We start from the raw sequence: 24,625 nt of genomic DNA, 5'->3' as shown, positions 1-24,625 counted from the left end.
CTAGGATGTCTCTGTCCTTCTCCAAACCTGGGAAATTTTCTGCTAGTATCTCACTAAAAAGGCCTTCTAATCCTTTCTCCCTTTCCATGCCTTCAAGAACTCCTAGAACCCGAATGTTGGGTTTTTTAATAGTATCCTGTAGATTCCTGACAGTATTTTTTAGATTTCTGATTTCTTCTTCTTTTCTTTGATTTGACTGTTTCCTTTCCTGTTCTCTGTCTTCTAATTCCGATATTCTCTCTTCTGCTTCACCCATTCTGTTTTTAAGGCTCTCTAATGTGTTTGCCATTTGATCTATTGAGTTCTTCATTTCATTGTGGTTTTTTGTCACTGTCTCAGTTTCCTGTTCTACTAGTTGTTTCATTTCATTTTGATTCCTCCTTAATATTTCATTTTCACGGGAGAGATTTTCTATCTTGTCCATTAAGGATTTCTGTAGTTCAAGAATTTGTTTTTGAGAACTTCTTAATGTTCTTATCATTTTTTTGAGATCTGTTTCTTGCATTTCCTCTATCTCTTCATCTTCATAATCTTGCATTGGCGTGTCTTGTTCACTTGGGGGCGTCATAGTGTCTTCCTTGCTCTTGTTACCTCGGCTTCTATGTTTGTTGTTTGGCATGTTGGAGATAATTTATGGTGTTTTTTTTTTTTTTTATTTTTTTTTTTGCTGTGGTGTTTTTTTTCTCGTTATACTATGCCTCTAAGTGAGCTGTCTGCTTTGTTGAATCCTTAGGGGCTGTGATGGGTGTGGCCAGAGAGCTATGCTTGATTTTTCAGGTTTAAGGCTGTGTAAAGAGTGACTCTCCCAGATTGCTCACTCACTTGCTCCTTGCTGGCTCGCTCTCTCTTTTTTTTTTTTTTGACTCAGTTGGGAGTGGAGTTGAGGGTAGTTTAAATCTGGCCTCTGTGAGTATTTGTTTGATCTACCCCTGGGACCACACAAAGAGTTTATGCAGCCCTCAATGTGTTCTCAAGTTTCGCTAAAGTTACTGAGTTTGGCTGAGCTTTACATATGTAAAATCGTGGTGCTCTTTGTTTTGCTTGGTGAGTGAAGGGAGAGGCCTCTGTTCCCCCCCCCCCCCAATGTCTTGGGTTTCTGAGGTCTTTGTCTTACCCTCCTCGGGTTCCCGCTCTGGCGAGATTCTGTGGCTCTGGCTCCTCTCCCGCCGCTCGGCTCATCTCAGTTGGTTTTCCACGCGGTGGGCTCCCTGTAAGTCCTCTGTTTCACTTCCACTAGATCGGGAAGCGTTTCCTCTGCAGTTTTTTCCTTGAGTCTTTTCCTGAGGCTACAGTAATTCCACTTTTATGAAATTTTATTTTCCCAAGCTAAGGCGCACGTCCTCACTATCCGCCATCTTGGCTCTGCCCCTCTCTTTCTTTTTTTTTGACAGGCAGAGTGGACAGTGAGAGAGAGACAGAGAGAAAGGTCTTCCTTTTTGCCGTTGGTTCACCCTCCAATGGCCACCACGGTAGGCACGCTGCGGCCAGCGCACCGCGCTGATCCGATGGCAGGAGCCAGGTGCTTCTCCTGGTCTCCCATGGGGTGCAGGACCCAAGTACTTGGGCCATCCTCCACTGCACTCCCTGGCCACAGCAGAGAGCTGGCCTGGAAGAGGGGCAACCGGGACAGAATCCGGTGCCCCGACCGGGACTAGAACCCGGTGTGCCGGCGCCACTAGGCGGAGGATTAGCCTATTGAGCCGCGGTGCCGGCCATAAACTACCTGACTTTCTTAAAGAATTGAGACTCAGCTTTACCAATCATAAAAATACCAAAAAAATTCTGTAAGCCTGTATGTAAGACAAAATTTTTGAAGAATATTTATTATAATAAGTAGGTTTGTAGATGATTATCTAATGATACTTCTATGTCTTAAAAAATCCAGTGATATGTTTTCATCTTATGGATATATTGAAAATACAAATCTTTAATTTGTGTTATAGTCTTCCACCAATAGTTAACGGGGAGTTGACTTTGCCATCATTTTTTTTTTTGTTCCCAAATTAAAAGTGAGCAGAGAATATTGTAATATTTTAAAAGGAGATAAAATAATTGGCAAAATGGAAGATACATCATCGCCCTATGTGTCCTTAGAAAGTATATGTCCATCTCAGGAGATACAGAGCTTTGTACCAGCTAACCTGGTAATATGTGACCTACCAACACAAATTTTCACATCTGTGAAACTTATATATTCATATGTAGCTCTAGAATTTGTTGCTCATAACCAAGCACCCTCATTAGATACTCAGCAAGTTTTCTACCATTTCTTGATCTTGATAAGTCTTACATTACAAATTAATACATATCTTTGTAGAAATGTTTCTAAACTGAGTATTTAACTGCAATTTCTTTTGCACTTAAAGAATTTCAAAAGAGAAGAACAGAACTTTGTTGTACAGAATGAAATCAACAACATGTCCTTCCTTATTACTGATACCAAGTCAAAGATGTCAAAGGTAATATTATCTGTTTCACTGTTGCTTCATGGATTGGTGTTTTTACATATTTGATGATTTATAATTACAGTCTGATAGATTTGATGATGCCAGTTATGGATTTAATATAAATATTTTAAAAACACACACATATTATTTCAATGAGTTGCCAGGATGTATTTGAATTGGATGTGGTATGACATGTAGACATAAGAATGACTGTAATAAAGGAAAATGTTTTTGCTCACAGGTTCCTAGATGTTGGGGGTTGTGCAGAAGAGACGGAGGAGTTGTGCAGGGAAGTACTGGGGCCAATGAAGAGTCAGAGAAGTAGGGAGAAATGGGGGCAACATCCTTTATTTTGGTTTCTGTAGGAAGGAATGGGCCCAAGAAGAGGAAACACTTTAAAGAACTGGCTAATTTGAATACTTTAAGAAGGCTCTGAGGCATAGAGACTAGCCCTGATTTTCTAGGACCCAGCCCTGGGGCAGTTAGGGCAGATGAATAGTGACCTGGAATGTGGGAGCCCCAAAGGGAGGCCATTGGAGGTGTTGCCTATGGATTTGCTGGTTTGCATAACAAAGGAAAACTCAAAGATGAGTCATTTACCCCTAATTGTCTAGCCCTGAGAGGGGCAGTCTTCAGGATGGGCAAGGCCCCAAAATGTCAAAACCTCAGAATAAAAATATGATTGATACACATACATGCATCAAGCTTATAGATACACACATACACACACACACACGCACGCCACACTCCCAAAATTTCCAGTTCAATGTGCATATAACTAGTTGATGTTATGTATTCATCAAAAGTGAGTATGCATGCAATTATAGATCTCAAAATAGCTATATTATCAAGAACTGTGTGAATGATTTCTAGGGTCTCACTTCTGAAGTGGCAGATACACTTCCAGATTTTTGTTCTATCACTCAGGTTGGAGAGGAGAACAGAGGAGATTCCTTTCCAAACACTTCAAAATGCATGCCTACATGATATTCACTAGTGCCAAGAAAAATTGTTTCGTGTGATAGCATATAAATATGCTGCCAAATGACCAAAGATACAAAATGGGGTGGTGCTGTAGCCAAGGAAACCAGCTTCTACCAACTCAGAAAATTATAGGAAGGAAGTTACTGTGAGATATTTGCTGACTCACAGAAGTCTTAAGAGTGGTTATGTCATCAAACCTGCCTGGCTGGTTCCCACCAGGGCAGAAAAGTGTCTCCTGACCACTATAGTCTTGGAATTTGAAAAGCACATATTTGACAATATATCACCTACAACATTTGGCTGACTATTACAGGTTCTTATTACAAGTGATCTGTACCCTGGACATAAGTGGACAATGACTTTTCTATCCCTGACAACAATAATAAGTCTGAAGAATTAGGAGATTCTGTACTAAGAGTTCATGTTCCACAGAAATTTGAACTGAAAATTGTTAGTAGTTTTTCTGCTTAGACAGTGTGTTGTCTGTTTAGGTTAATGTTGGCAAATGCACAGCGCAAGGAAGAAGGTCAACAGCTCCTTTGGGAGGAGAGCAGTGATTTTATTCATCTTTAAAGCAAATTGAAGGCTTTCAGAGCAGTGGTCTATCTGTCCCTACAGATTATTTTCTCTTGTTCATCATTCACGTCCTATGTTTTCTTAAGTACTGCACTCCCTGTACAATATAGGAATTGGAAACAGATAATGGAATTCCACATTCAAGGAAAGGGAAGACACAGACACTGAGAACAAAAACACAGCTCTAATATAAATCTCTATGAGGATATTTGATTGCTTGTAAATTTAATTTCTTCCTACTAGTGGTGATATCATCATTAATGTTAAAAAGCTTGCAAAAAAGCAAGATTTTTGTTTAACTAAAATGGGAATTAATTTTTCTAGCATTTCTGACAATTGAGCGATTTATAATTGGCTTTGGGGTTGATTTGAATTATTCATAGTACAAGGTCATTTAAATATTTATAAAGTCAAACCTGGTATAAGATCCTTCTGCTTATACAACCATTAAAAAAAACTTTTAAAGTTAAAATCAAAGAAGAGACAGGCATTTTGCTTAGCAGTTAAGATACTGGTTAGGATATCAGTATCCTGTATTGGAGTATCCAGGTACAATTCCCAGTTCTGGCTCCTGATTTCAGCTTCCGGTCAATTCAGACCCTGGGAGACAGCAGTGATGGCTCCAGTAATTGAATACTGCCACCAACGGGGGAGGCAAGGACTGTTTATGGTTCCGGCTTTATGGATTTTGAGGAGTACCATAGGAGATGGGATCGATCGATTCATCTATCATCTATCTCTCTCTCTCTCTCACATAAATATTTTTTAAATTTCCAAGAAAACTCTAATGCCAGTACAATTCAGAATTTTAATATATTGAACAATGTTTTGCTGCAACTAAATTACCAATAGTGGATAGAAGTGTGCATAATTGTGTCAACTTGATTAATTTCTAGGTTAATGGTTTCTCAAGTAATTATTTGTATCATTTTAGTTATGTTTCCTTTCAAACAAAGACCATTCAAATCAAGGATCACTTATTCTATGTATTTATCAGTTTATTGGTATATTTAATAATATATAATATTTAATACTTTAACATATTAATATATAATATTTAAATACTATTTAACAAATAAATATTCATCATGAATTTTCCTAACGCACCTACTGAGAGTAACCTCTTGCAACCACAGCATCAATGCAGTTAATGCATCTCCTTGGAATGTCAGTATCATTCTTATTGCCATGGTTCTGAAGAGTTCAGGTTGATATAATATTCCAATATATAATGTATATAATTATATGTTATAGTGTATTCTATTGGGTTATACATTAATAATGTAAACTATAAGCTATCATTACTGTGTCACAATTCAATTATTTTATTACTTTCACTATGTTAAAAACTTCTTTCAATATCATTTTGTGATATATTCTGGCTTTTTTAAGTAAACAAACAATGTATGTATTAAATTCTAAGTTTTTTTCCCAGTAACCCAAGATCTACAGTATATCAGTATCATGACATTATGTTCTAGGTTTAAAATGTTGAGGTTAAATTCACAATGCACAAAGAAGTGGGTGTGGGGTAATTATTTTAATTTTAAATATTCTAATTTTAAATATTTTAATTTTATTATTTAATTAATTATGTTAATTTTGACAGTTACTTTAATTTAGAGCATGCCTCCTTAATTAATAGAAGGACAACTTATTAGTAAAATGATTCCATCTTATCTGTGGTACATCTTAAGCCCTGGGCCCCACAGTGGGGTTCCGCCCTAAGCCCCATGGCTAAACACCCCTGTCAGCTCCACTCCCACCATAATGGGATTCAAGGCTCCTATTTCCCTGCCTGCCGGCCTCCCCAACCCCCGGCAAAAGTATAACAGGATCTGCTCCCACACATGTGCTCTTTCTTCTTCACCCCTTCCCTCCGAACTGTCAGATTTCCTGTCAATAAACCCTTTCCTTTACTCTGGTGTTTGGTGCGTTTTGTGTCGGCCTTACACAACTCAATACGTAGTGAAAGTTAGACTGTCATTTGAAGTGATCCTGTGGTATGAGCATAATATCTTCTTAAAATCATGAGAGCCCTGAAAGTATCTTGAAAGTATTCAGTTGTAGGCTTGTCATCCAGATGATGTTGAATACAGATGAAAACACAAATGAGAGAGAGAGAGAGTGTGTGTGTGTGTGTGTGTAATCTTCTCTTTCCCCTAGGAAGGGATTGACACTCTGGGGAGATGAGTTTGTAGACTGTATAAAAAGAAAGTGTATAATAATTTTATATAACACCATAAATAAACATTTTTCAGAACAGTGAACCTTTATTAAGCATTTTAAGCATTGTTATTAGAAAACATACATCTGTACTTACCATGTGATTTGTTTTCATATGCTCATCTGCTTCTCTGACATTATGGTGTTCTAATATTATAGTGTGCATTTTCCTTCTAAAAATTGCATGGCAAATACACACTAGTGAATTATAATGACCTAGGAATCTGAGAGTATGATTTCAAATTAGCAAAAGTTGTTTAAGGAGAGAAAAGAAAGTTATTCTCAGATCAGTGGGACTTTCAGAAATAGGGACAGAGTTTCTTATTCTGAATGTGAGAAAAGCCGGCATAGATTCCAGCCCTTCTCTTTGTTCCACAGGCAGCTGTTTCTGATCAGGAAAGGAAGAAAATGAAGCGCAAAGGAGATCGGTATTCTATGCAGACCTCTCTTATTGTGGCAGCCCTGAAGCGGTTACTACCCATTGGGCTGAACATCTGTGCCCCTGGGGACCAGGAGCTCATTGCTCTAGCCAAAAATCGATTTAGTCTGGTAAGTCTGCCTTACACCCCAGTGGTGACGATCATCGGACCTCCAGACTTCAGAGTGTGCATTCCTTTGTCACCCTGCTCTATGTCAATAGTTTATTTACATTAAATGTTTATTAAGCAGTTTCGCTGCACATGCCTGAGGACTCAAACACAATGATTGCTTGTTTTTTTTCCCTTTCCTTTTTGCCGTTATTTTCATTCCCAAGTTATGTTAATCATCTGCAGGGAATATTCAGAAACCAAACAGAAAAGTCACAAATGTATCTCTGGTTATGAAAAAAATGAATTTTTATGAGCTCCTGTGTGAAATTTTTGATGAAACATATATCCAAATTTATGAAAGGCAATTTTTCAGTATTAGAAGCATAGTAGTTTCATAAGGTGCTGACTCTTACATCAACAGCTCCTTTCCTTTGCAAGTATTAAGAGTTAACTTTGCAGGATTCGTGAGTGTCCCCTGTGTTTCCCTGCATTAGCTATGCAAAGGAAAATGAAACTTTTAGAAAAAAATACAAATGGGGTCACTATTTTCTATTTGTGTCTTTTGGAGGACATAGTCTCCCCATCCTTATTCCCAGTGAATCTCTGAAGCACCTCTCGGCATATGCATAGTTTGACACCCAAAAATGAGTGAATTGAGGGGAGTTTTGGTGGTTGTCTAATGTTTTATTCTCAGGTGAGGATTCCCTGCTAATACTAGACCATAGAAGGCACTATTACAGGGTAAAATAACTGAAAATTTGGAGAACACTGAGGATGCTCTTGTGTTTGAGTGAATTGAAAGCTTAATTCCACTGAGTCGTAATGCTCTTAATGTGGAGTTCAAGTAGGTTATTATCTTGTTCAAAGCTACAGCAGTATCAAGAAATGAAAGAGCACCCAAAATTTTTGGTGTATATTTTGATAGCGATATTTGTCCAACATATGTTATCTTGAAAGAAGTTGAGTTGTTTCTATTGATTTGTGAGAGTTGATGCATTGTAAGACTCCTTTTAGGTAATATCTATTTCTTGACAGAAAGACACTGAGGATGAAGTACGAGATATAATCCGCAATAATATTCATTTACAAGGCAAGGTAAGCAAAATTTTATTTTAGAAATAGTATCTGTAAATTAATCTCTCTTTAGAATAATAAGTATTGTTACTTCAGCAATTAAGCTAATGGAAACATTGTTACTTACAAATCCTTTTGTATTAAATACTCTGAAGATAATAAATGATATATTTTAAGGAGATCATCAGAAATTGTCAAATTTTGAAAAACAGTATGCCATTGTCTGAAATCAACATTGTATATATTCTTTATATAGCTAACTTGAGACTCATTGTGATATTGTGATAAACAGGAGTCCGTAAGAAGTTGAAATTTTATATCTGATAGTCAGAAATTAAATGTGTGTTTATGATTCCTTAGTATATAGGGGATATTGAGAATTGCTGCAGAAGGAATAAATGAAAGGCACAGAGAATAAAAACATGGTTGGAAACCGATGCAACACCTTCTCTTTTACCAGAAGGTGAAAGAATGATTAGAAACAGGTTTTGTAGTACAGTGAGCAATTACTATTATTTGGATTTTTTTGAATGACAGAGTATTAATTTATTTTTAGACTCTGTTACATTATTTAAGAAGTCTATTACTGCAACTTAGCCTGTTAATTCCATTCTGGTATTCCATCTAAGGAAATTTTTTTAAATTATGAAAATATCTAAATGTCAGAAAGTAGTAGCAACTGTAAAATGTGTGCTTTTGTGGGTATTAAACTGACTTTTTCCAAAGATTCCAGCCATATTCTTTTATTTTTAGTACTTTGAGATATCATATATAATCAATATGCACACAATGCAGATTTATTTAGAGAAAATCTCATGTGAACTTTGCTGCCTACATAGTCTTACACTTAGAAATAACTCTTCCAGAGTAGATTAATTCTTACAGTATGATCTATTTTCAGATAGCATAAAGGGGTTTGAATGTTTTAAAATGTTCATAAAGCTTCCAGTTGAACCTCAAGTGAAGAGTTTACACTATTCACTTTTCCCTTTTTGGGAGACACTAAATGTTTTACATACAGTAGTGCTTGAGAACATCATGCACTCCTGAAAGGGTCTCAAAGGATCCTCAGGAGACCCCAGAGCACACTGGAAAAAAACATTGGTCTAAACATCCGGTACGTCTTAAGAAGAGTCTATGCCAATATCAGGAGGCAGTAAAATAAAGGTGGTTATGACATCGAGCAAAAAGAGATTCTCCTCAGTACTCTACAGGCTGCTTGTAGAAGTACCATGGACAATTTAGGGTACCCACTGGGGAAATACTTGTATTTTAACTCTAGAGAAACAAGATCTAACTATAAAGAGGTCGTGAATATATATAGTAATATATATTAATTTGGACATTGCATTCTAATACTTTGTAACGCTAGGAATTGGGCACACATTATGAAGAACTTACAAAAATAATTGTTTTGTTCCTTGGTCCATGTTAAAAACATATATTTATTAAATAGAAGACTACAGATTAGAAATGCCTCAAATAAAAAATATATATAGAGAAAAGTATTTTATCAGAGGAAAAATATATTTACAAGCATTCATGTACAAAACTCTGTCTATGTATACCTCTAGGTGAAAGTTATTTTTAATATTTCAAGCTATATTTATTTGGTTTGGAATTGTAAAGTTTTAACATTGTCCATGTATTTCTGCTTTACAACAATCATTTCTAATACAGATACTAAAGTGGAAGAAAAAGACAAAAGGATCTCTTTGTCCATTTTTAGTAACATATTTATTATACATTATTCCTTCAAAGTCAGATGTATTGTTCTCTACTAAAATGCTTGTATTTGTTAGTTTCTATTAATTATAATAATCTTCCTAAAAAAACTTGAAGACTTCAATTATATATCTTAATTGAGAAATTTGACAGTATAAATAAGTAAAATATATAGACTCCTTTGTGATGAGTATGATGTTTTAGAACTCCATTAATTTGTCTTAATCGTAATTTCAGCAAGATTAAACTTGATTGTTGCATTTTTGTTTTTATAGATAAATGTGATCTTATATCATTTTCTGTTAAAGTAAACATGTAAATCACTCAGCAGTTAGATTGTGAATGGGGAATGAAAGGGAAAGGGTTGTCTTACCCATTTCTTTTGCTTGACTAACAATCGCCAACTCATCCTTAAGCCCTAGTTATGACTCTACTTTTTTTAGAGAAATCTCCAGTCACCAAAAAAGTAGGTTAAATATCATAGTGCCATATGTGTCTGTAGTAGCACTCATTAAAATTGTAAATGCTTGTTTTATGTCTGTCTTCCTCATTAGTTGACAAATTTCATGAGTATATAAAACTTAACCTGGCTTGCTCATTACAGAGTATTTTACTTTTTTAAAAATTGCACATAAGGTTACAACATAATGTTTTGAGGTACATAAACATCAATGTAGTGAAATGATAGCTATTGGCAAGCAAGTTAGCATATCATCTCTTCACATGGGTACCATTTTTGTGTATGTGGTAAGAGCTCCTGTAATCAATTCTCTTAGCAAATGTCCAGAACATGGATCAATATTATTAACTGTAGCCATCATGATGAATATTAGACCACTAGACTTGTTCATCCTAATTGCACTTTTACACGCTATTCCAACACTGTGGTTTGCTTAATGCATAATTGCAGATAAAATCTCCCCCTCTTTAGAATGTAACTTTGCATTTCGTGTACTTTCCCCATTCTTCTGCAGTTGGAGGATCCTGCTATTAGATGGCAAATGGCGTTGTATAAAGACTTACCCAACAGAACTGAGGATACCTCTGATCCAGAGAAGACAGTGGAAAGAGTATTGGATATAGCAAATGTGCTTTTTCATCTGGAACAGGTTAGATTTTGTATTATTCAGTCATCTTGTCCCAATTATATACATACCTTTCTAAAAAATGAAGTATATTAATTTCTTAACTATGAGCCAAAAATATATTTAGCATATTCTATGTAAACTGCTTATAACTCAGGAATGCTTGACATCTAAAAATTATAATTTCCAAGAATGTAATGTTTGTAGCAATTCATAGATAGTTTGTTTTATGGGACCAAGGTATTTGTTTTATTGTCATTTTCAAAATATTTTAAAGTAAGACAGATTATTAAAGTTACACACTTAATTGTGAGTTGTTCTAACAACAACAAATGCAGTGGTGACATGATGTCAAATATCTCCTGCTTAAATATTTGTTATTACTGTTCTAACAACACATTTGAGATTGCTTTGCTAGGTTCCTATTTAAAGTACTTTTTAGCGCTTGCTTAACCTTTTCTTAGAGGCATTTTGAGCTAATTTTCTCTGAGATCAAGAATAAATTACATTTAGAGACTTATCAATATGTTGATAAAAAATCATGTGACTAAAGTGCTTTTGTATAATTTTTCAGTTGTAGCCTATTTTTCAATACAAAGCTCAGTGTGTGTTTGATTGTCTTATTTATTACCTTTAAGAATTTTCAAAATAATAAGACTTGGGACATCATCAAACATCAAATGGGAAGACTTTATTTAAAAGGTTATCCTGACTTTTATCCTGACTTAGGTAAAATATTAGTAACAAAGAAACAAATTAACACCAGAGTGAGGATTCTCAGAATGAACCCAGTAGTGCGATCTGCCATTGGTCTTTTATGTCAGCAGCTGCCTTGACATAGTTAATACAATACTGTAAAAGTTGTATGCTGCTTATAATATGATAAAATGCTCTACATCATCGCAGGAATTTTGCCACCTGAATGTTTTGAGGAATTGTTTCAACTTTGTATGGCCTTTATCCTTATATGAATATATTAATTTAACAATAATAAACATTTTTCTTTTTTTTCTTTAAGATTTATTTTATTTATTTGAAAGACAGAGTTACAGAGAGATTTAGAGACAGAGAGAGGTCTTCCATCCACTGGTTCACTCCCCAGATAGCCGCAATGGCCAGAGCTGAGCTGATCCGAAGCCAGGAGCAAGGAGCTTCTTCCAGGCCTCCCCCATGGGTGCAGGGGTCTAAGGACTTGGGCCATCTTTCACTGCTATCCCAGGCCATAGCAGAGAGCTGGATTGGAAGAGGAGCAGCTGGGACTAGAACTGGCGCCCATATGGGGTGCCAGCGCTTCAGGCCAGGGCTTTAACCTTCTGCTCCACAGTGCCAGCCCCAATAATAAACATTTTTCTTTCACTCCTCTTTTACATTATCTGAACTCCTGCCTTACCCTGGGCAGTTAAATAATGCAAGGATATCATCTAATGTAATGGCATTTTTATTTCCTTCCTGCTTATTCAGAGGCCCCCTGAATTCTAATGTCTCCATTGCTGGGCGGTTTATCACTATACTTGATGAGATTAGATCCTCTTAGGCCGTATGAAAATTTATATTATGTAACACCTTGGAACTTAGCATTTTCCCCTAAGTACATACATATATTCATTATTTATGAAGTAAAAATAAATTATCCTCAATCACCCAATGAAAAAGCTTGAGGTAATGAAATTATTATAAAGTCACAGAGATGTGCTTCCTGAATTAAATACATTTTAAAGAAGATTATTAAATATTAATTAAACAGCTTTTGGAGAGCTATTTCTGGCCACACCATTCTACCATAAATTATTGAATCTTATGTTTCAAATACATATCTAAATTTTATTAAATTAATTTTAGATATATTAATGAAGCTTATCAAAATATGGGTACATTTTATTATAATCATATGTTCATAAATATACCCAGTCTTGAAGAATGATGACATTTCTAGAATGAGTTTCACTTTAGCAAATATCCATTCATGTTTTGGACATTCATTGAGTGCACTTTGGAATGGCAGCATTATACTCACTAAGTACCGGTGATTGAAGCTGTTCCATCAGTTCAGTTGGTTCATATTCATTAGAGAATGCAGACACTAAAGCAGATAAATGTAGTAATACAGATGTGTTAGCATATAAACTGAAGAGGGTATAAAAGAAATGTAATCTAGTTAGGAAGTAGGTGATCATTGTATAAATCTTAATGAAACAGGAATTATCTAGGAAAAGCCATAGGGATCTGATTTTAGTTGAGGTCAAGTAGATAGTTTGTTCAAAGGGTTCATGGTAAACAGAATTAAAATATAACTTTATTTTGGTGCAAAAAATATTTTTAAATCAATGCATAACTTTATCACGATAACCATTTCCCTGAACTTTTTGAAGACTCCTCATGATCTACAAAAGGCTAAAGATATGACAGCATTAGAATATCATGAGAGAAGGATATTTGAGTAGAAATTTTCTGTTATCAAAACTGGAAATTAATTTGCAAAGAATGTTTTACCACTCTCGTATTAGTGTAAAAACAGTAGGTGTGCAGGGAATACTTGCTGATTTATCTCATACATCAGTGACTTTTCTAGACCCATCTTTTGTGTTATATACCTGGCAATGTTTCTCATAAGGGTAGGTTATTACCTTTGTATCCCTAATACTCGAAGTATGGCTAGGCAAACAGAAAAGCACATCAAGGCAGATAGACTCACAAGACACCCTTAGATCACAGATCTTGCAAATAGTTTATTTGATTTGTAGGAAAGAACAGTGTTTAAGGTCTTTGCTTGTATAGTAAAATGCTCTGCCAGATCTAAGCTTTATGATTGTAGAAATCCTTTTTTGTGTGTTGACTACTTTATCTTAAATGTCTCATGTATGTTGACTACCACCCATGCTGGACAAAGTGCTGCATATCCATTAAAAAGCTACCAACTTCCAGTCTTGGATCTCAAAATGAAACTTTAAATGGAAATGTGTTGAGACCAAAGGAACTCCACTGCCCTTGATTGTGTTTTCACTCACAATATTAAAGTTCAGCAATGATTTATTCATTTATTTCACTCATCAACAAGGCAACCAAAGTAGACAATTGTTTCTTGACCCTATGGAAGGGAGAGGTCACAGAAATAAGTGCTTTTCAGTTAACAAGGTTGCCTTAATAGTTTAAGGGGATATTGCCTGAAGAAAATTTTAAATCACTGTAGTCTAAATACTCATAATGTTTTATTGAGGCACAATTAGATTTCAGCCCTTTACTGCAAAGGATAATAAATTCAGTTTTACTTTTTTTACCTAACATAACATTTTTATTTCTTCCAGAAATCTAAATTTATTGGCCGGCGATATTACAATCTGGGAAGTACAATGTTCAATTGCCTAGAGATTACTAATTAATTCATAATTACATGTTTAGATTTTTCTTTCTAATACTTGTAATTAATCTCTTTTTCTTCTTAGAATTCCAAACACCATTAGTTAAATAAATAGCTTGCTTGCATCATTTACTGTAACTTTTGAATTTTCTTTTTTTCCTTTCTAACAAAATAATTATGTATTGTAACATTCCTGCAAAATTAAATCCCTTTACTCACTCCTGATACTATGTTCACAAAGCCTTGTTATCTTATATTAAGGAACTGTAGAATTTTTTTTAACTAGAATTTTCTTTGTGTTTAGCAGTACTTCTGTAGCTCTTCTGATAAAATTAGTAACAATGGATACATAAATAAAAAGGTTAATTTTTGTGTAGGGAAAGAAATAGGTTTTAGAGTCATTAAGAAACTAAAGAGTAAAAGAAAATTTTTAAAAAGATATAAAATGATTTTATATAGAATTCTTTTATATTTCATTGATTTTAAGGATGACATAGCTTCTGAAGTACTCACAGGGAAAATACATTTTTACTAAGGAAATTATGTTGCATTTGAAACTATTTCAAATGTAGCTTTGGATAACTTTTAGGATGTGGACATTTCCATCATAATTTTAAAGTAATTTTGGAATTGGAATTCCAAATGTAGGATAATTGAAAGGTATAACTGTTCAGTACAGCGGTTTTGAGGGTAGTTTGGGGTTTAAATATGTATTTATTCCTATCATTCTACCTTAGGTGGAACATCCTCAGAGGTCTAAAAAGGCCGTATGGCACAAGCTACTCTCCAAGCAAAGGAAAAGGGCCGTGGTAGCCTGCTTCCGAATGGCTCCCTTGTATAATCTACCGAGGTCAGAATTTTTTTTTAATGTTTTAAGTTTAATTAAGTTTTAAGTTTTTAATCTTTTAATGTTTATCATAGATTAAATGAGTGATAGTGAATCTAGCTTCACATTAGTAAAATCATTCAAGAGAAGGATGGGAGGAATGTATTGATTTTACTGGAATGCTTAAGTTTTCTAAGATTTTCAGACCCCATGGTCTATACTGTAATTGCTGAATGATCTTATTATACTGAAGAATATCTGCTCACTTCTGTGAGGCAAGGTAGGGAAATTAGGAATTTACTAAAGGAAATCGAACTGCCTTGATTTGAATCCTGGCATGGTAGTTTGTGCTGTGTGCCATTGATGCAGTTAATTATCTGACTTTGTTACGGTTTTTACAACTGCATCATGATAGGACCTGTCTCATAAACTTGTTATTGTTTAATGGGTTGATGTAGGCAGACTTCATAGAAGTGAGGTTGTCACAATAGATGTTAGTCATTGTTTTTGTCACTATCGGTGCTTGCTGTAAAGAGCTGATGTGATATAAATACATTTGATAGTTCCATTAATATTCTGTTAGAGGTGTCATAGACATACTTGTTAATGCAGGATCATATGGTATATTCAAGTCTCGCTGGTGACGTAGGGTACCATCTCAGCTTTCCCACAGTTCTTGCAAGAAACCATGCTCTTTCCTACCCTGAACTTCACATAAGTCACATCATCCCGGTACCTGGTAAACAGGGCTCAGTTCAGGTACATCTTTGACCTTGCAAACTTAACGCTTCCTCCTATTGTTTCCAGGACAATTTGCATACATCTAGTTTTAGCACTTTGCTGCAGTATTGGAGCAGTTTCTATCCCTTATTCAAGTTCCTTTAGAATATTATTCTGTTTTTCTATTGCAGCATTTTGGAATAGTGAATGGCATGCTACTGAGCCTGAAATATCTGAACTTCTACCCCAAACCATGTGCTACTTTAAGTTCTCTGAGTCATTTATGGTGTCACCAGATAGTCAAAGAATATTAATCTTGAATTTTATATTTTCATTTCTTTTCTGGTTATCCCTGTAGGGTCATTGCACAGTTTCATCAGTTTTCCTTTGATCTGCTTTATACCACCATCTTTCCTTCATGGCTACCTCTTCAAATCCCTCGTTCCTTGCCTCCTGTCAAGTTGGTGCCACCAGAATTTGAGCAGTTTCTAAGATGTCATGCTTTACTGTTGTACTCCCACATGCAGTTTTAAAAATTATAGCTTTTGTTCCACTGTTTCTACAACCTGATTATTTTAAGAAAAAAACACATTGACTATATCCAGGCCTCAACTTCCTGAATCAGAATTTCTGAGTGCCTAGCTTGGGTTCAGTTTAGATGCTGCACAGGTATGCTGTACTATGAGCACCAGCACATCCTCTGACTTCCCTTTCTTGCAAAAAAAAAAAAAAAAGAAAAAGAAAAAAAAAATTTGTGGTGATTTCTAGTGTTTCCAGCTGCGTTGCTAATTCCCCTCCCAACTCGCAAGACCCTTCACGCACCCTTGTTGCTGTTGCGTCTCAGAACTCCTTAGCCTATTTTTGGAATTCCTTAAGCTCAGCATCTTTTCCAACAGCAGCACCATCTCACTCAGTCACCTGTGATATCTCTTTGGTGTCCCTATTGTCGTGGCATCTTTTATCCTTCTTTATGCCCAAATCTCATCCAGGTCTGTCATTAACTTCACATTGCTTCTTTGAGTCTTCTCTGGTCCTCTTTTATTGCATAGGTGAACATTTATTATTATTATTATTCCAGAATTTAATCTCTGGGTATATACTCCCATAAGTTCACTTAGTACAATTGTACTTGGGAATCCAGACGACCTGTGTTTGATGTTAACTTCAATACAAACTAATCTCTATATTGACACACAGTACATGGCTTATCAGAAGCCACATTATATAAGAATAGCTACCATTTAAGGAAAATCTACCCAGTGCATTTTACATTACTTATCTTACAAAACTGAAATGTACGTGGCATTGTCTTGGTTTTATAAATCAGAATAATGAAAGTTGGGAAATTTCAGTAACTTCACCAATGTTACGAAGCTTAGAAATGGCTGAGCCAGGATTTAAATTCAAATCAATATGTGTCCCAAGACACCTTCTCTATTCTCCTCAAGAGGAGAGTCGGGAATAGGAAGGTTACTTTGATTTTAAAAATTTACTGCACAGATAGTCTAGAAATAAAGTATGATTGAATACCTTTACAGTTTTTTTTTAAAAAAAATTTATTTGAAATTGTGCTTATATTTTAGGCATCGAGCTGTCAATCTCTTCCTTCAGGGATATGAAAAGTCATGGATTGAAACAGAAGAACATTACTTTGAAGATAAACTGATAGAAGATTTAGCAGTACGTTTAATGAGTTTTTTTGTATTTTAGTGGGGTTTTATTACGAAAGAGAGTTTGAACTTGGTGGAACACTGTTGGTATGAGCAGTTTTTATATAACATGAAAGAAAAAATTGTGGTAGTACATTGGTTTAAGGAAACATTTTAAATCTCAGTTGTTATTGCACTCAATACCTATGGATAAATACACTTTTCTTATACCCATCAGTTTCAAGCAATTCAGAGTTTAAGATGATTACTACAAGTATTTATTATAATAATTATAATAAATGTTCAGTTATCCTTTCAAATTCTTTCTCACAGCCCCTTTTAAATATGTCAGACTATAAAGGGCTGAACTGAAGAGAGCTTAGCCAACAAACAGATTTTTAAATAATTAGATTTAAAAATAAGCATGGAGTAGAATGACAGAATACACACAAGAAGAGGAAGTATCGGTAACAGGGTGGAAGGCAAACACGGTTTCCACAGGACAGTCTGACAAAGAGGCTTGTGTCGGGAGAGTGCTCTGCACAGGTTCATCATTGTGATTTTCTGTAACTTGTGCATTTGTTTAAAAACCTGGCAAAAGTCCTCTCAGAAATATTTACAAGCATACATCATTTAGAAACTAGTCAGACAAAAGCTTCATGATTCCCAGTTTAAGGGTCACTTCTCTAAAAGTTATTTTTTAACTCATAAGTTACCAGGAAACAAATAATAAAAAAATCTCATGTTTAAGAGCCTAACCCTGTTTGCCCCCATATTTTTTAAGAGAATTTCAGTTTGTTTTTAGACTTCAAACAACTATAGACTATTTGTGCATGTTGAGGAAATTTTCCCAGTATACACAAAGTTAAGCCTTAAATCCAGGAAAGAGTACCATTCAAGTAGAGAAAAAAGTTCAAAGGGAAAAGTAAATGGAGTTATAAAGTCCATCAAATGATTCACTAAAAATTCAGTACTAAATAATTCTATGCTTAATCATCTTCCTAGCTTCCTAAACTTTGAAAGTAGCTGAAAATGAAAAAAAAAAAATGACTGGTTCAAGCATTGGCTCTTTTAGTATTCTTTCCTTATCATTATTTGTGTAGGCAATGAAAGTGTTTTATTTGATAAGCAGTTTTCATTGCTATTGAACTAAATTTTGTACTTGGGATGAGCTAGCATTTCATTGCAAATTTTTATATATTAAGTCCTTCCTAAGCTGAAATTTGTATAGGAAATATACTTTCAGTTTGTTAGAAATCTGCTTAGAAGAATAACCTCCAGAATTTTTTTTTAAATTAATAAGACATCCTTGCCTATACTGTTTGTTGGTCAGAATACTTCTCCCAATTAAGAAGCATAGTCTTACATTAGTAATGTAATGGATATATAACATATTATATGACATTTTTCATATTTTATATATAGCATATATATACAACATACACGAATACATATATGCATATTTAGCATGTATAAAAAAACTTCAAAAGTCTGTGGAAAAACAGAATCATGAGTTTACTGTGGTACAAATGAACTTTGAAATCCACACATATTTTTTTCAAAGCACATATTTTCATGAACTCTTTGAAGGCTTTTTATAGGAATGCCTTAGAAAATTTTTGCAGCAAAATAAATTCATATTTTAATTCCATTTTCTATAAACTTTTTGAAGAACTTTTATATAATGCACATAAAATACACACATATACACATCTATGTGCCACAACAGAAAAGGCTTTCCTTTTATTATTTATTCCTATCTCTTATATTTCTTTTGCACTTGAGTGAACATTTTTTTAATGTGAAATTCTATCCATGTTACTCATTTTGCAGAAACCTGGGGCTGAACCTCCAGAGGAAGATGAAGTGACTAAGAGAGTTGATCCTCTACATCAGCTGATTCTTCTGTTTAGTCGAACAGCTCTAACAGAGAAATGGTATGGTTGGGAGGATTTATATGAGACATAGGAAGAACAAATCAAGAAACCCACTTCTGAGTATTCTATATGTCATGTATTCATGTTTCAATTTCATCTTGTTCTTGGTAAGAGAGAGAGTTATGTAAAGATATGGCCCGTCTGTCATACACCTAGAGACAAACCACTCATTTAATTTCAGCTTTTAATACTTACTTATGAGTTCTAGTTTTTCTTACAACTTTGTAATTAGCTGATTTAGTTGATTCTGATTCTTCTTAGAAAAGGTTTTTTTGTCTTTACTGCAAACAGCCTTAATAAAGAAAAAACAAACAAATTCTAGTACCAAAAGTATATAGAGACCAATGATGACTCAAAATTTCCTGGGTAGATTGTGTCTCCATTGTGCAGCAGATCTTAGGAACCCTTAGTGGCAAGGTGAGCCATCATCTCAATTTGGAAGTTTATTTTAAGGACATTGCCCATTTGTCTTATCTTTGGCAGTCATAAAAATATACCATAGCTAAAAAGGGAAACCTCTATGGAGTTAAATGAGATGTACACTCTTGGACCCAGTAATGAAAATGTGCTCAGCATCTGCTCATTACAGGGAACACTGCATAGGTTGTTTGCAGCCAGGACCTTGCAGAGGTACCGACTTTATCTTCGTCCCTGCTCCAGGCCTATCCTGTTCCTGCAGAGCCTGGGAGATGGTTTAACTACCAACCCATATCCACATAGGTCTTCTCAGAAGTCCTGAACAGTCCCCTTGACTTCTTTGCATGCCATGATGATGTACATTTCTCCCTCCTAGCTAATGTGATCCATCATTTCTCTCACTCTCTCTCTCTCTCTTATTATTTCCTAATTAACAAAATCATCTCATCCCTAAGTATAGAGCAACTCTGTGTCTGGCATTGTCAGGTAATGAGGTGTTTCTCTTAAGTGAATTTTTCTCATGGCTGAAACTGCTAAAATAACTGTGCGTATGTTAGATGGTTTTATAGAAATCTTTCTTTTTGTATTAATGGTTTCAACACTTTGCAAAATAAGTTAATAAACATTGTTAACCATTCTTGATTTTTAAGAACTATTATTATGAGCATCTTATTTTTTATGATAACATTATAATTGGGGGAGACTCTCCATCAAATCCTAAATACCACTTTTGCTGTAAAAAGCTCATACCTCACTTAAATCTTACAGTTTCAAGAAAATTTAAGTTATCATATTTGTGTGTAACTCAATAGACCATTTGTTATTTTTGTTTAAGACTTGAAGTCCTATTCTGTAAGATAAGGTTGAGACAGCTCTTTAGGAGTTCTGAGTCTTTGATTTCTGATTTTAAGATACTAAATACTTTGAATTGTTTATTTAATTTTAAAAAGTTGTATTTGTTAGAAAAATACAAATGTTATTTTACACATATGGTTGATCTTCAACTTAAAGATTGATTTTTGTTTCTTGTCTTCCATAGCAAACTCGAGGAAGATTTTTTATATATGGCATATGCAGATATTATGGCAAAGGTAAAAGAGTTCTCTCTCTGATTTTAATGTTTAATTTTAATAAAGAAAAATTACTTGACAAGGGATAAGAATCTGTACATTTCTGAATTAAAACAAAACATTGCTAAATCTTAGAAACAAGAGGCATTAATCTCAACTTTTCAATTGTGTGAATCTCTGCTCTAACTTCCTTGATGGGTAATTACTGTTTCCTACATTAGCATTTTATATATGAGGAGCTCACTGATCTTGTAAACATTCATTCATTCAACAAATGTTTGCTGAGCACCAAGGTATTGAGAATAACATGGTAAGGAAAAAAACACTGCACACATCCTATCTTCTTTAAGTTTATTATATCAGGAGGAAACCAAAATTGAAACAAATGATTATTAGAAATTCTGATAAATCCAATGATAGAGCAAGTATTAGGAGTATTGGGAAGGAACAGGTTACATGGCATAATAATGAGTCCTGATTAAAGAAATTCTTGACTGTTGAGAGATGAGTTGACTATGAAATCTAGTATTTACTGAACTAGACTGGGCTGAAGCTTAGATCTCAGAACTCTATCTTAGTCTCCCATGTGAGTGCAGGGCCCCAAGCACTTGGGCCATTGTGTCTTGCTTTCCTAGGCGCTTTGCAGGAAGCTGGATTGGAAATGGAGCAGCCAGGATGCAAACCTTCACTCATATGGGATGCTGGTGTCGTAAGCAGCAAACTAACCTGCCATGCCACAACCCCATTATCGATATTAATTTTTTTTATGTTTTTCTTTTACTTTCTCTATCCCATGTGCCTGTTGATGGATGGAGCATATTCAAATTTGCCTCCCTGCTTGGGATACTCTCTTCCTTACCCAGAATCTACATGTTCTGATCCAGAAAGTGCAGTCCTGGGCTTCAGGCCTAGTAACTCCCTGTTTACTTAGCATTTTCATTTATATTACATCAGTGCAATTGATGAGCATTCTCCTGTATCTGTGAATCCTTCTATTTCCATCCAGTACAGTAAAATGTTGCTACAGATCTGGTAACAAATCTCTTATGGTTGCAGTGCCCAGTGCCTTCCCATGCCAATCAGTAGAAGTTCAGCCCTCTATCCACTGTGAAAAGGCTACAGGTCTGATTCCTCACTCTGTATCCACCCTTGCAAACATGATCATATGCCTGTTACTCTAAATCGAAATGGTGGTGCTTGGTACAGATTTGTTGAATAAATGAAAGAATGTGACAGACCTTTTAGAATTTATCATTGAGGGGCCAAGAGGGATCACATTTTGAGCTTCTCTCTCATGTCCATTTCTTCTCCATACCAAAAGTACTGTGACTTATTGAATTGAAAGTGTTTTCTTGATTTGTAACTTATATTTCAGCATTTTCCTCTATATACTCACTGATACACTGAGTACTTACCAAACATAAATAGCTTAGAGGTGTTGGAACAATCAAATATTGAAGAACCAGAAGTTCTTCCTACTGTAGATATTGGAGGATGATTGACTTCCTTTGATCACCATAATTCAAAATGATAATATTGATAATAGCTGAGATTTTCTAAGAGTTAATTTTTGCCTACCTCACAAGCAAATGTAAATACAATCATACTTCAGGAAGTTCACAGAAAACAGGATTAAAAGATTATTTGGGCACAAGACATTTTGAAATCTGTTTATAAGGAGGTCTTTAAAAAGTCCATGCAAAATGTATATTATGGAAATAAGCATATATTTGATAATTTCTGAACCAAAATGAACTCAATTCCATTTCCCACAAACTGTTTGATGTACTGTCGTATTAACTCATGTGATCCTCTCAAGAACCTGGGCACTGTTTTTCTTATTCCCATCTTAATATGAAGAAAATGAGACACCGAGAGATGAAGGAGTTGGCCCAAACCTAAACAACTAGTACCTGACAGCCTCAGGGTTCGAATCAGGCATTCTGCCTCTTGAGATCACAGTCCTAAAAACTGCTTCTTTAGCAAGAAAGTTTAAGCCATGTGAAATAAATAATAATATATGTATGGCTTAACACAAATCTTTTACCATTTTGTCCCCAAATAATGGACTAACCAGTTTTATCATTTTCATGTATATAGAATAAGATGAATAACAGAATTTCACTTCCTTCTTTTGGAACAAATTCAATAAAATTGAAGCTAAAATTAGGATTATGATAATCATTTTAATTAGCATCCACTACTTTCTTAATTTTAATTAATATGCATTGCATATAGTAGTATTAGTTTATTGCAGTTGGTTTGAACAAGGCAAATGCATGAATAAGTAGTGTGTGTAGTTTGATAGGGACTTTGTAATTATCTCTGTTATGTATTAAATTGATTGCATTTTAATTTTATACAAGTACTATATAAAATATTTTCTTAAGTGATAAATTTATTTTTAGTATCATTTAAGTAATATATCTGATATATATATGAACAATGTTAATGATAAAATATAAATGATTTCATTTCCATATTAAATAATTCTTGTGTACTTTCTGTCTCAGTATTTTCCTCTCTACTTTTTGTTTTTCACATGTATCAGAGTTGTCATGATGAGGAAGATGATGATGGTGAAGAAGAAGTGAAGAGCTTTGAAGTAAGACCAGTCTTTCTGGATTTGTCTTTTCTTTTTCTGTTTTGAAACATTGTTTCATAGCTTGTAACTGACATTTATGTTTCTTGCTTCATGGCTTATTGCAGCTTATTGTGTCAAGGAAATGCATGTCAGAGCTGGATGGACAAACCTGAGTCCTAACATTTGCTGCAGTTAAGACCAAGGCACATAGAGTAGTTAAATAACAAAACGCAGCCCATATGTTCAGAATGAGTGTTGCCGAGAAGCCCCAGAGATGAGTCTGCTTCAAAATGTTCTCATCTCAGTGATATTGTGTTCGGAAATTCCCACCAGATCTGGGAGGAAAACATTTATTGAAGAACACCATGACATCAAGTTTTGAATTAAACCTTTGGCTTAATATTTTGTTCTGAATTGAAGTCTTAAAGATTTGGCCTCTTTCGACTTCTGCCCAATTAGGTCACTCATTCCATGTACATATGTAGATGGTGGCACACGATGCAGTTTGCTTGCATGAGGTAGGAGTGCATATATTCCTAGGACTATATTCTATTTTATCATTATTTTCTGAATGATCTTAGTCTTTAAATATCCCACATAACTTGAAATGCTGCTTAATGTTGATTAGCAAAAGGAAAGTTAATATTATTGCCTCCTTTGGCTTACACTGTACTTTTGCTTTCTGTGGAAAAAAAAAAAAACTCTTGCTAACTACTATTCTTTTCTTTTCTTTTCTTTCTTTATTTTATTTATTTTTTAGAGTTTTCAAAAAGAAATTGAGTGGAAGGAAATAGAAATTAGATTTTTTTTCCTATTAATTTAATGTCTAGACTTTGAGTTAGAAGTCTGGAATTCATCAATAGCCAGCAATGAGTCTTTAATTTTGGTGGACCCATAAAAATATATAGGTGAGAAATGAACTGAGAGCAGTCAGTATGCTTTCAAGAACAATTTGTAAGAGCATCTCTGCGGTATTTAAGTCGATGTGCACAAAATACATTAAAACAAAGTAACTTGAGGATAATCCATGACTATTGCTGGCTGAGAACCATGTCATAGGATTCATTTCCTGTGTGACACTATAATCTATTCTAATGTATGTATGCTCTGTTCTCTAATCCATCTTTATTGTTAAGAAATGGAGTTAATCAGAATGAGTGTGAGCAGCAATTAATGTTGTTTTCTGAAGTGCACACCATTTATGGTCTATTGGTTGTCTCTAGAGCAGTTGTTTATTGCTATTTTGCTTCTTGTCCTCATCCTTCCTTAAGGTCACAGGATCACAACGCAGCAAGGTAAAACTATATATGTGTGTATTTGTCTGGGTCTCAGTTTCAGTTTCTTGTGACATTTACCTTTGTTAGACCCAACATCTTGGACTCTTTTGTAATTAAAGATCTTGAAAATCTTTCTACAAGTT

General features: G+C 34.8%; 1 protein-coding gene across 1 annotated transcript in view; it reads left to right on the top strand.

Moving 5' to 3' along the window:
• The window catches only part of RYR2 (ryanodine receptor 2), a 776,922-nt gene that overhangs the window by 664,194 nt on the left and 88,103 nt on the right, over nucleotides 1–24,625 (top strand). Inside the window, exons 71-80 of the mRNA XM_062210679.1 lie at nucleotides 2,367–2,459; nucleotides 6,612–6,782; nucleotides 7,799–7,858; nucleotides 10,537–10,671; nucleotides 13,950–13,986; nucleotides 14,741–14,852; nucleotides 17,132–17,228; nucleotides 19,031–19,134; nucleotides 20,591–20,642; nucleotides 23,173–23,226. Of these exons, the coding sequence (XP_062066663.1) occupies nucleotides 2,367–2,459; nucleotides 6,612–6,782; nucleotides 7,799–7,858; nucleotides 10,537–10,671; nucleotides 13,950–13,986; nucleotides 14,741–14,852; nucleotides 17,132–17,228; nucleotides 19,031–19,134; nucleotides 20,591–20,642; nucleotides 23,173–23,226 (915 nt within the window). The remainder of the gene's footprint in view (nucleotides 1–2,366; nucleotides 2,460–6,611; nucleotides 6,783–7,798; nucleotides 7,859–10,536; nucleotides 10,672–13,949; nucleotides 13,987–14,740; nucleotides 14,853–17,131; nucleotides 17,229–19,030; nucleotides 19,135–20,590; nucleotides 20,643–23,172; nucleotides 23,227–24,625) is intronic.

Source organism: Lepus europaeus, chromosome 14, assembly GCF_033115175.1.
Source record: "Lepus europaeus isolate LE1 chromosome 14, mLepTim1.pri, whole genome shotgun sequence".
NCBI lineage: Eukaryota > Metazoa > Chordata > Mammalia > Lagomorpha > Leporidae > Lepus > Lepus europaeus.
This window is presented reverse-complemented; position numbering and strand designations above follow the sequence as displayed.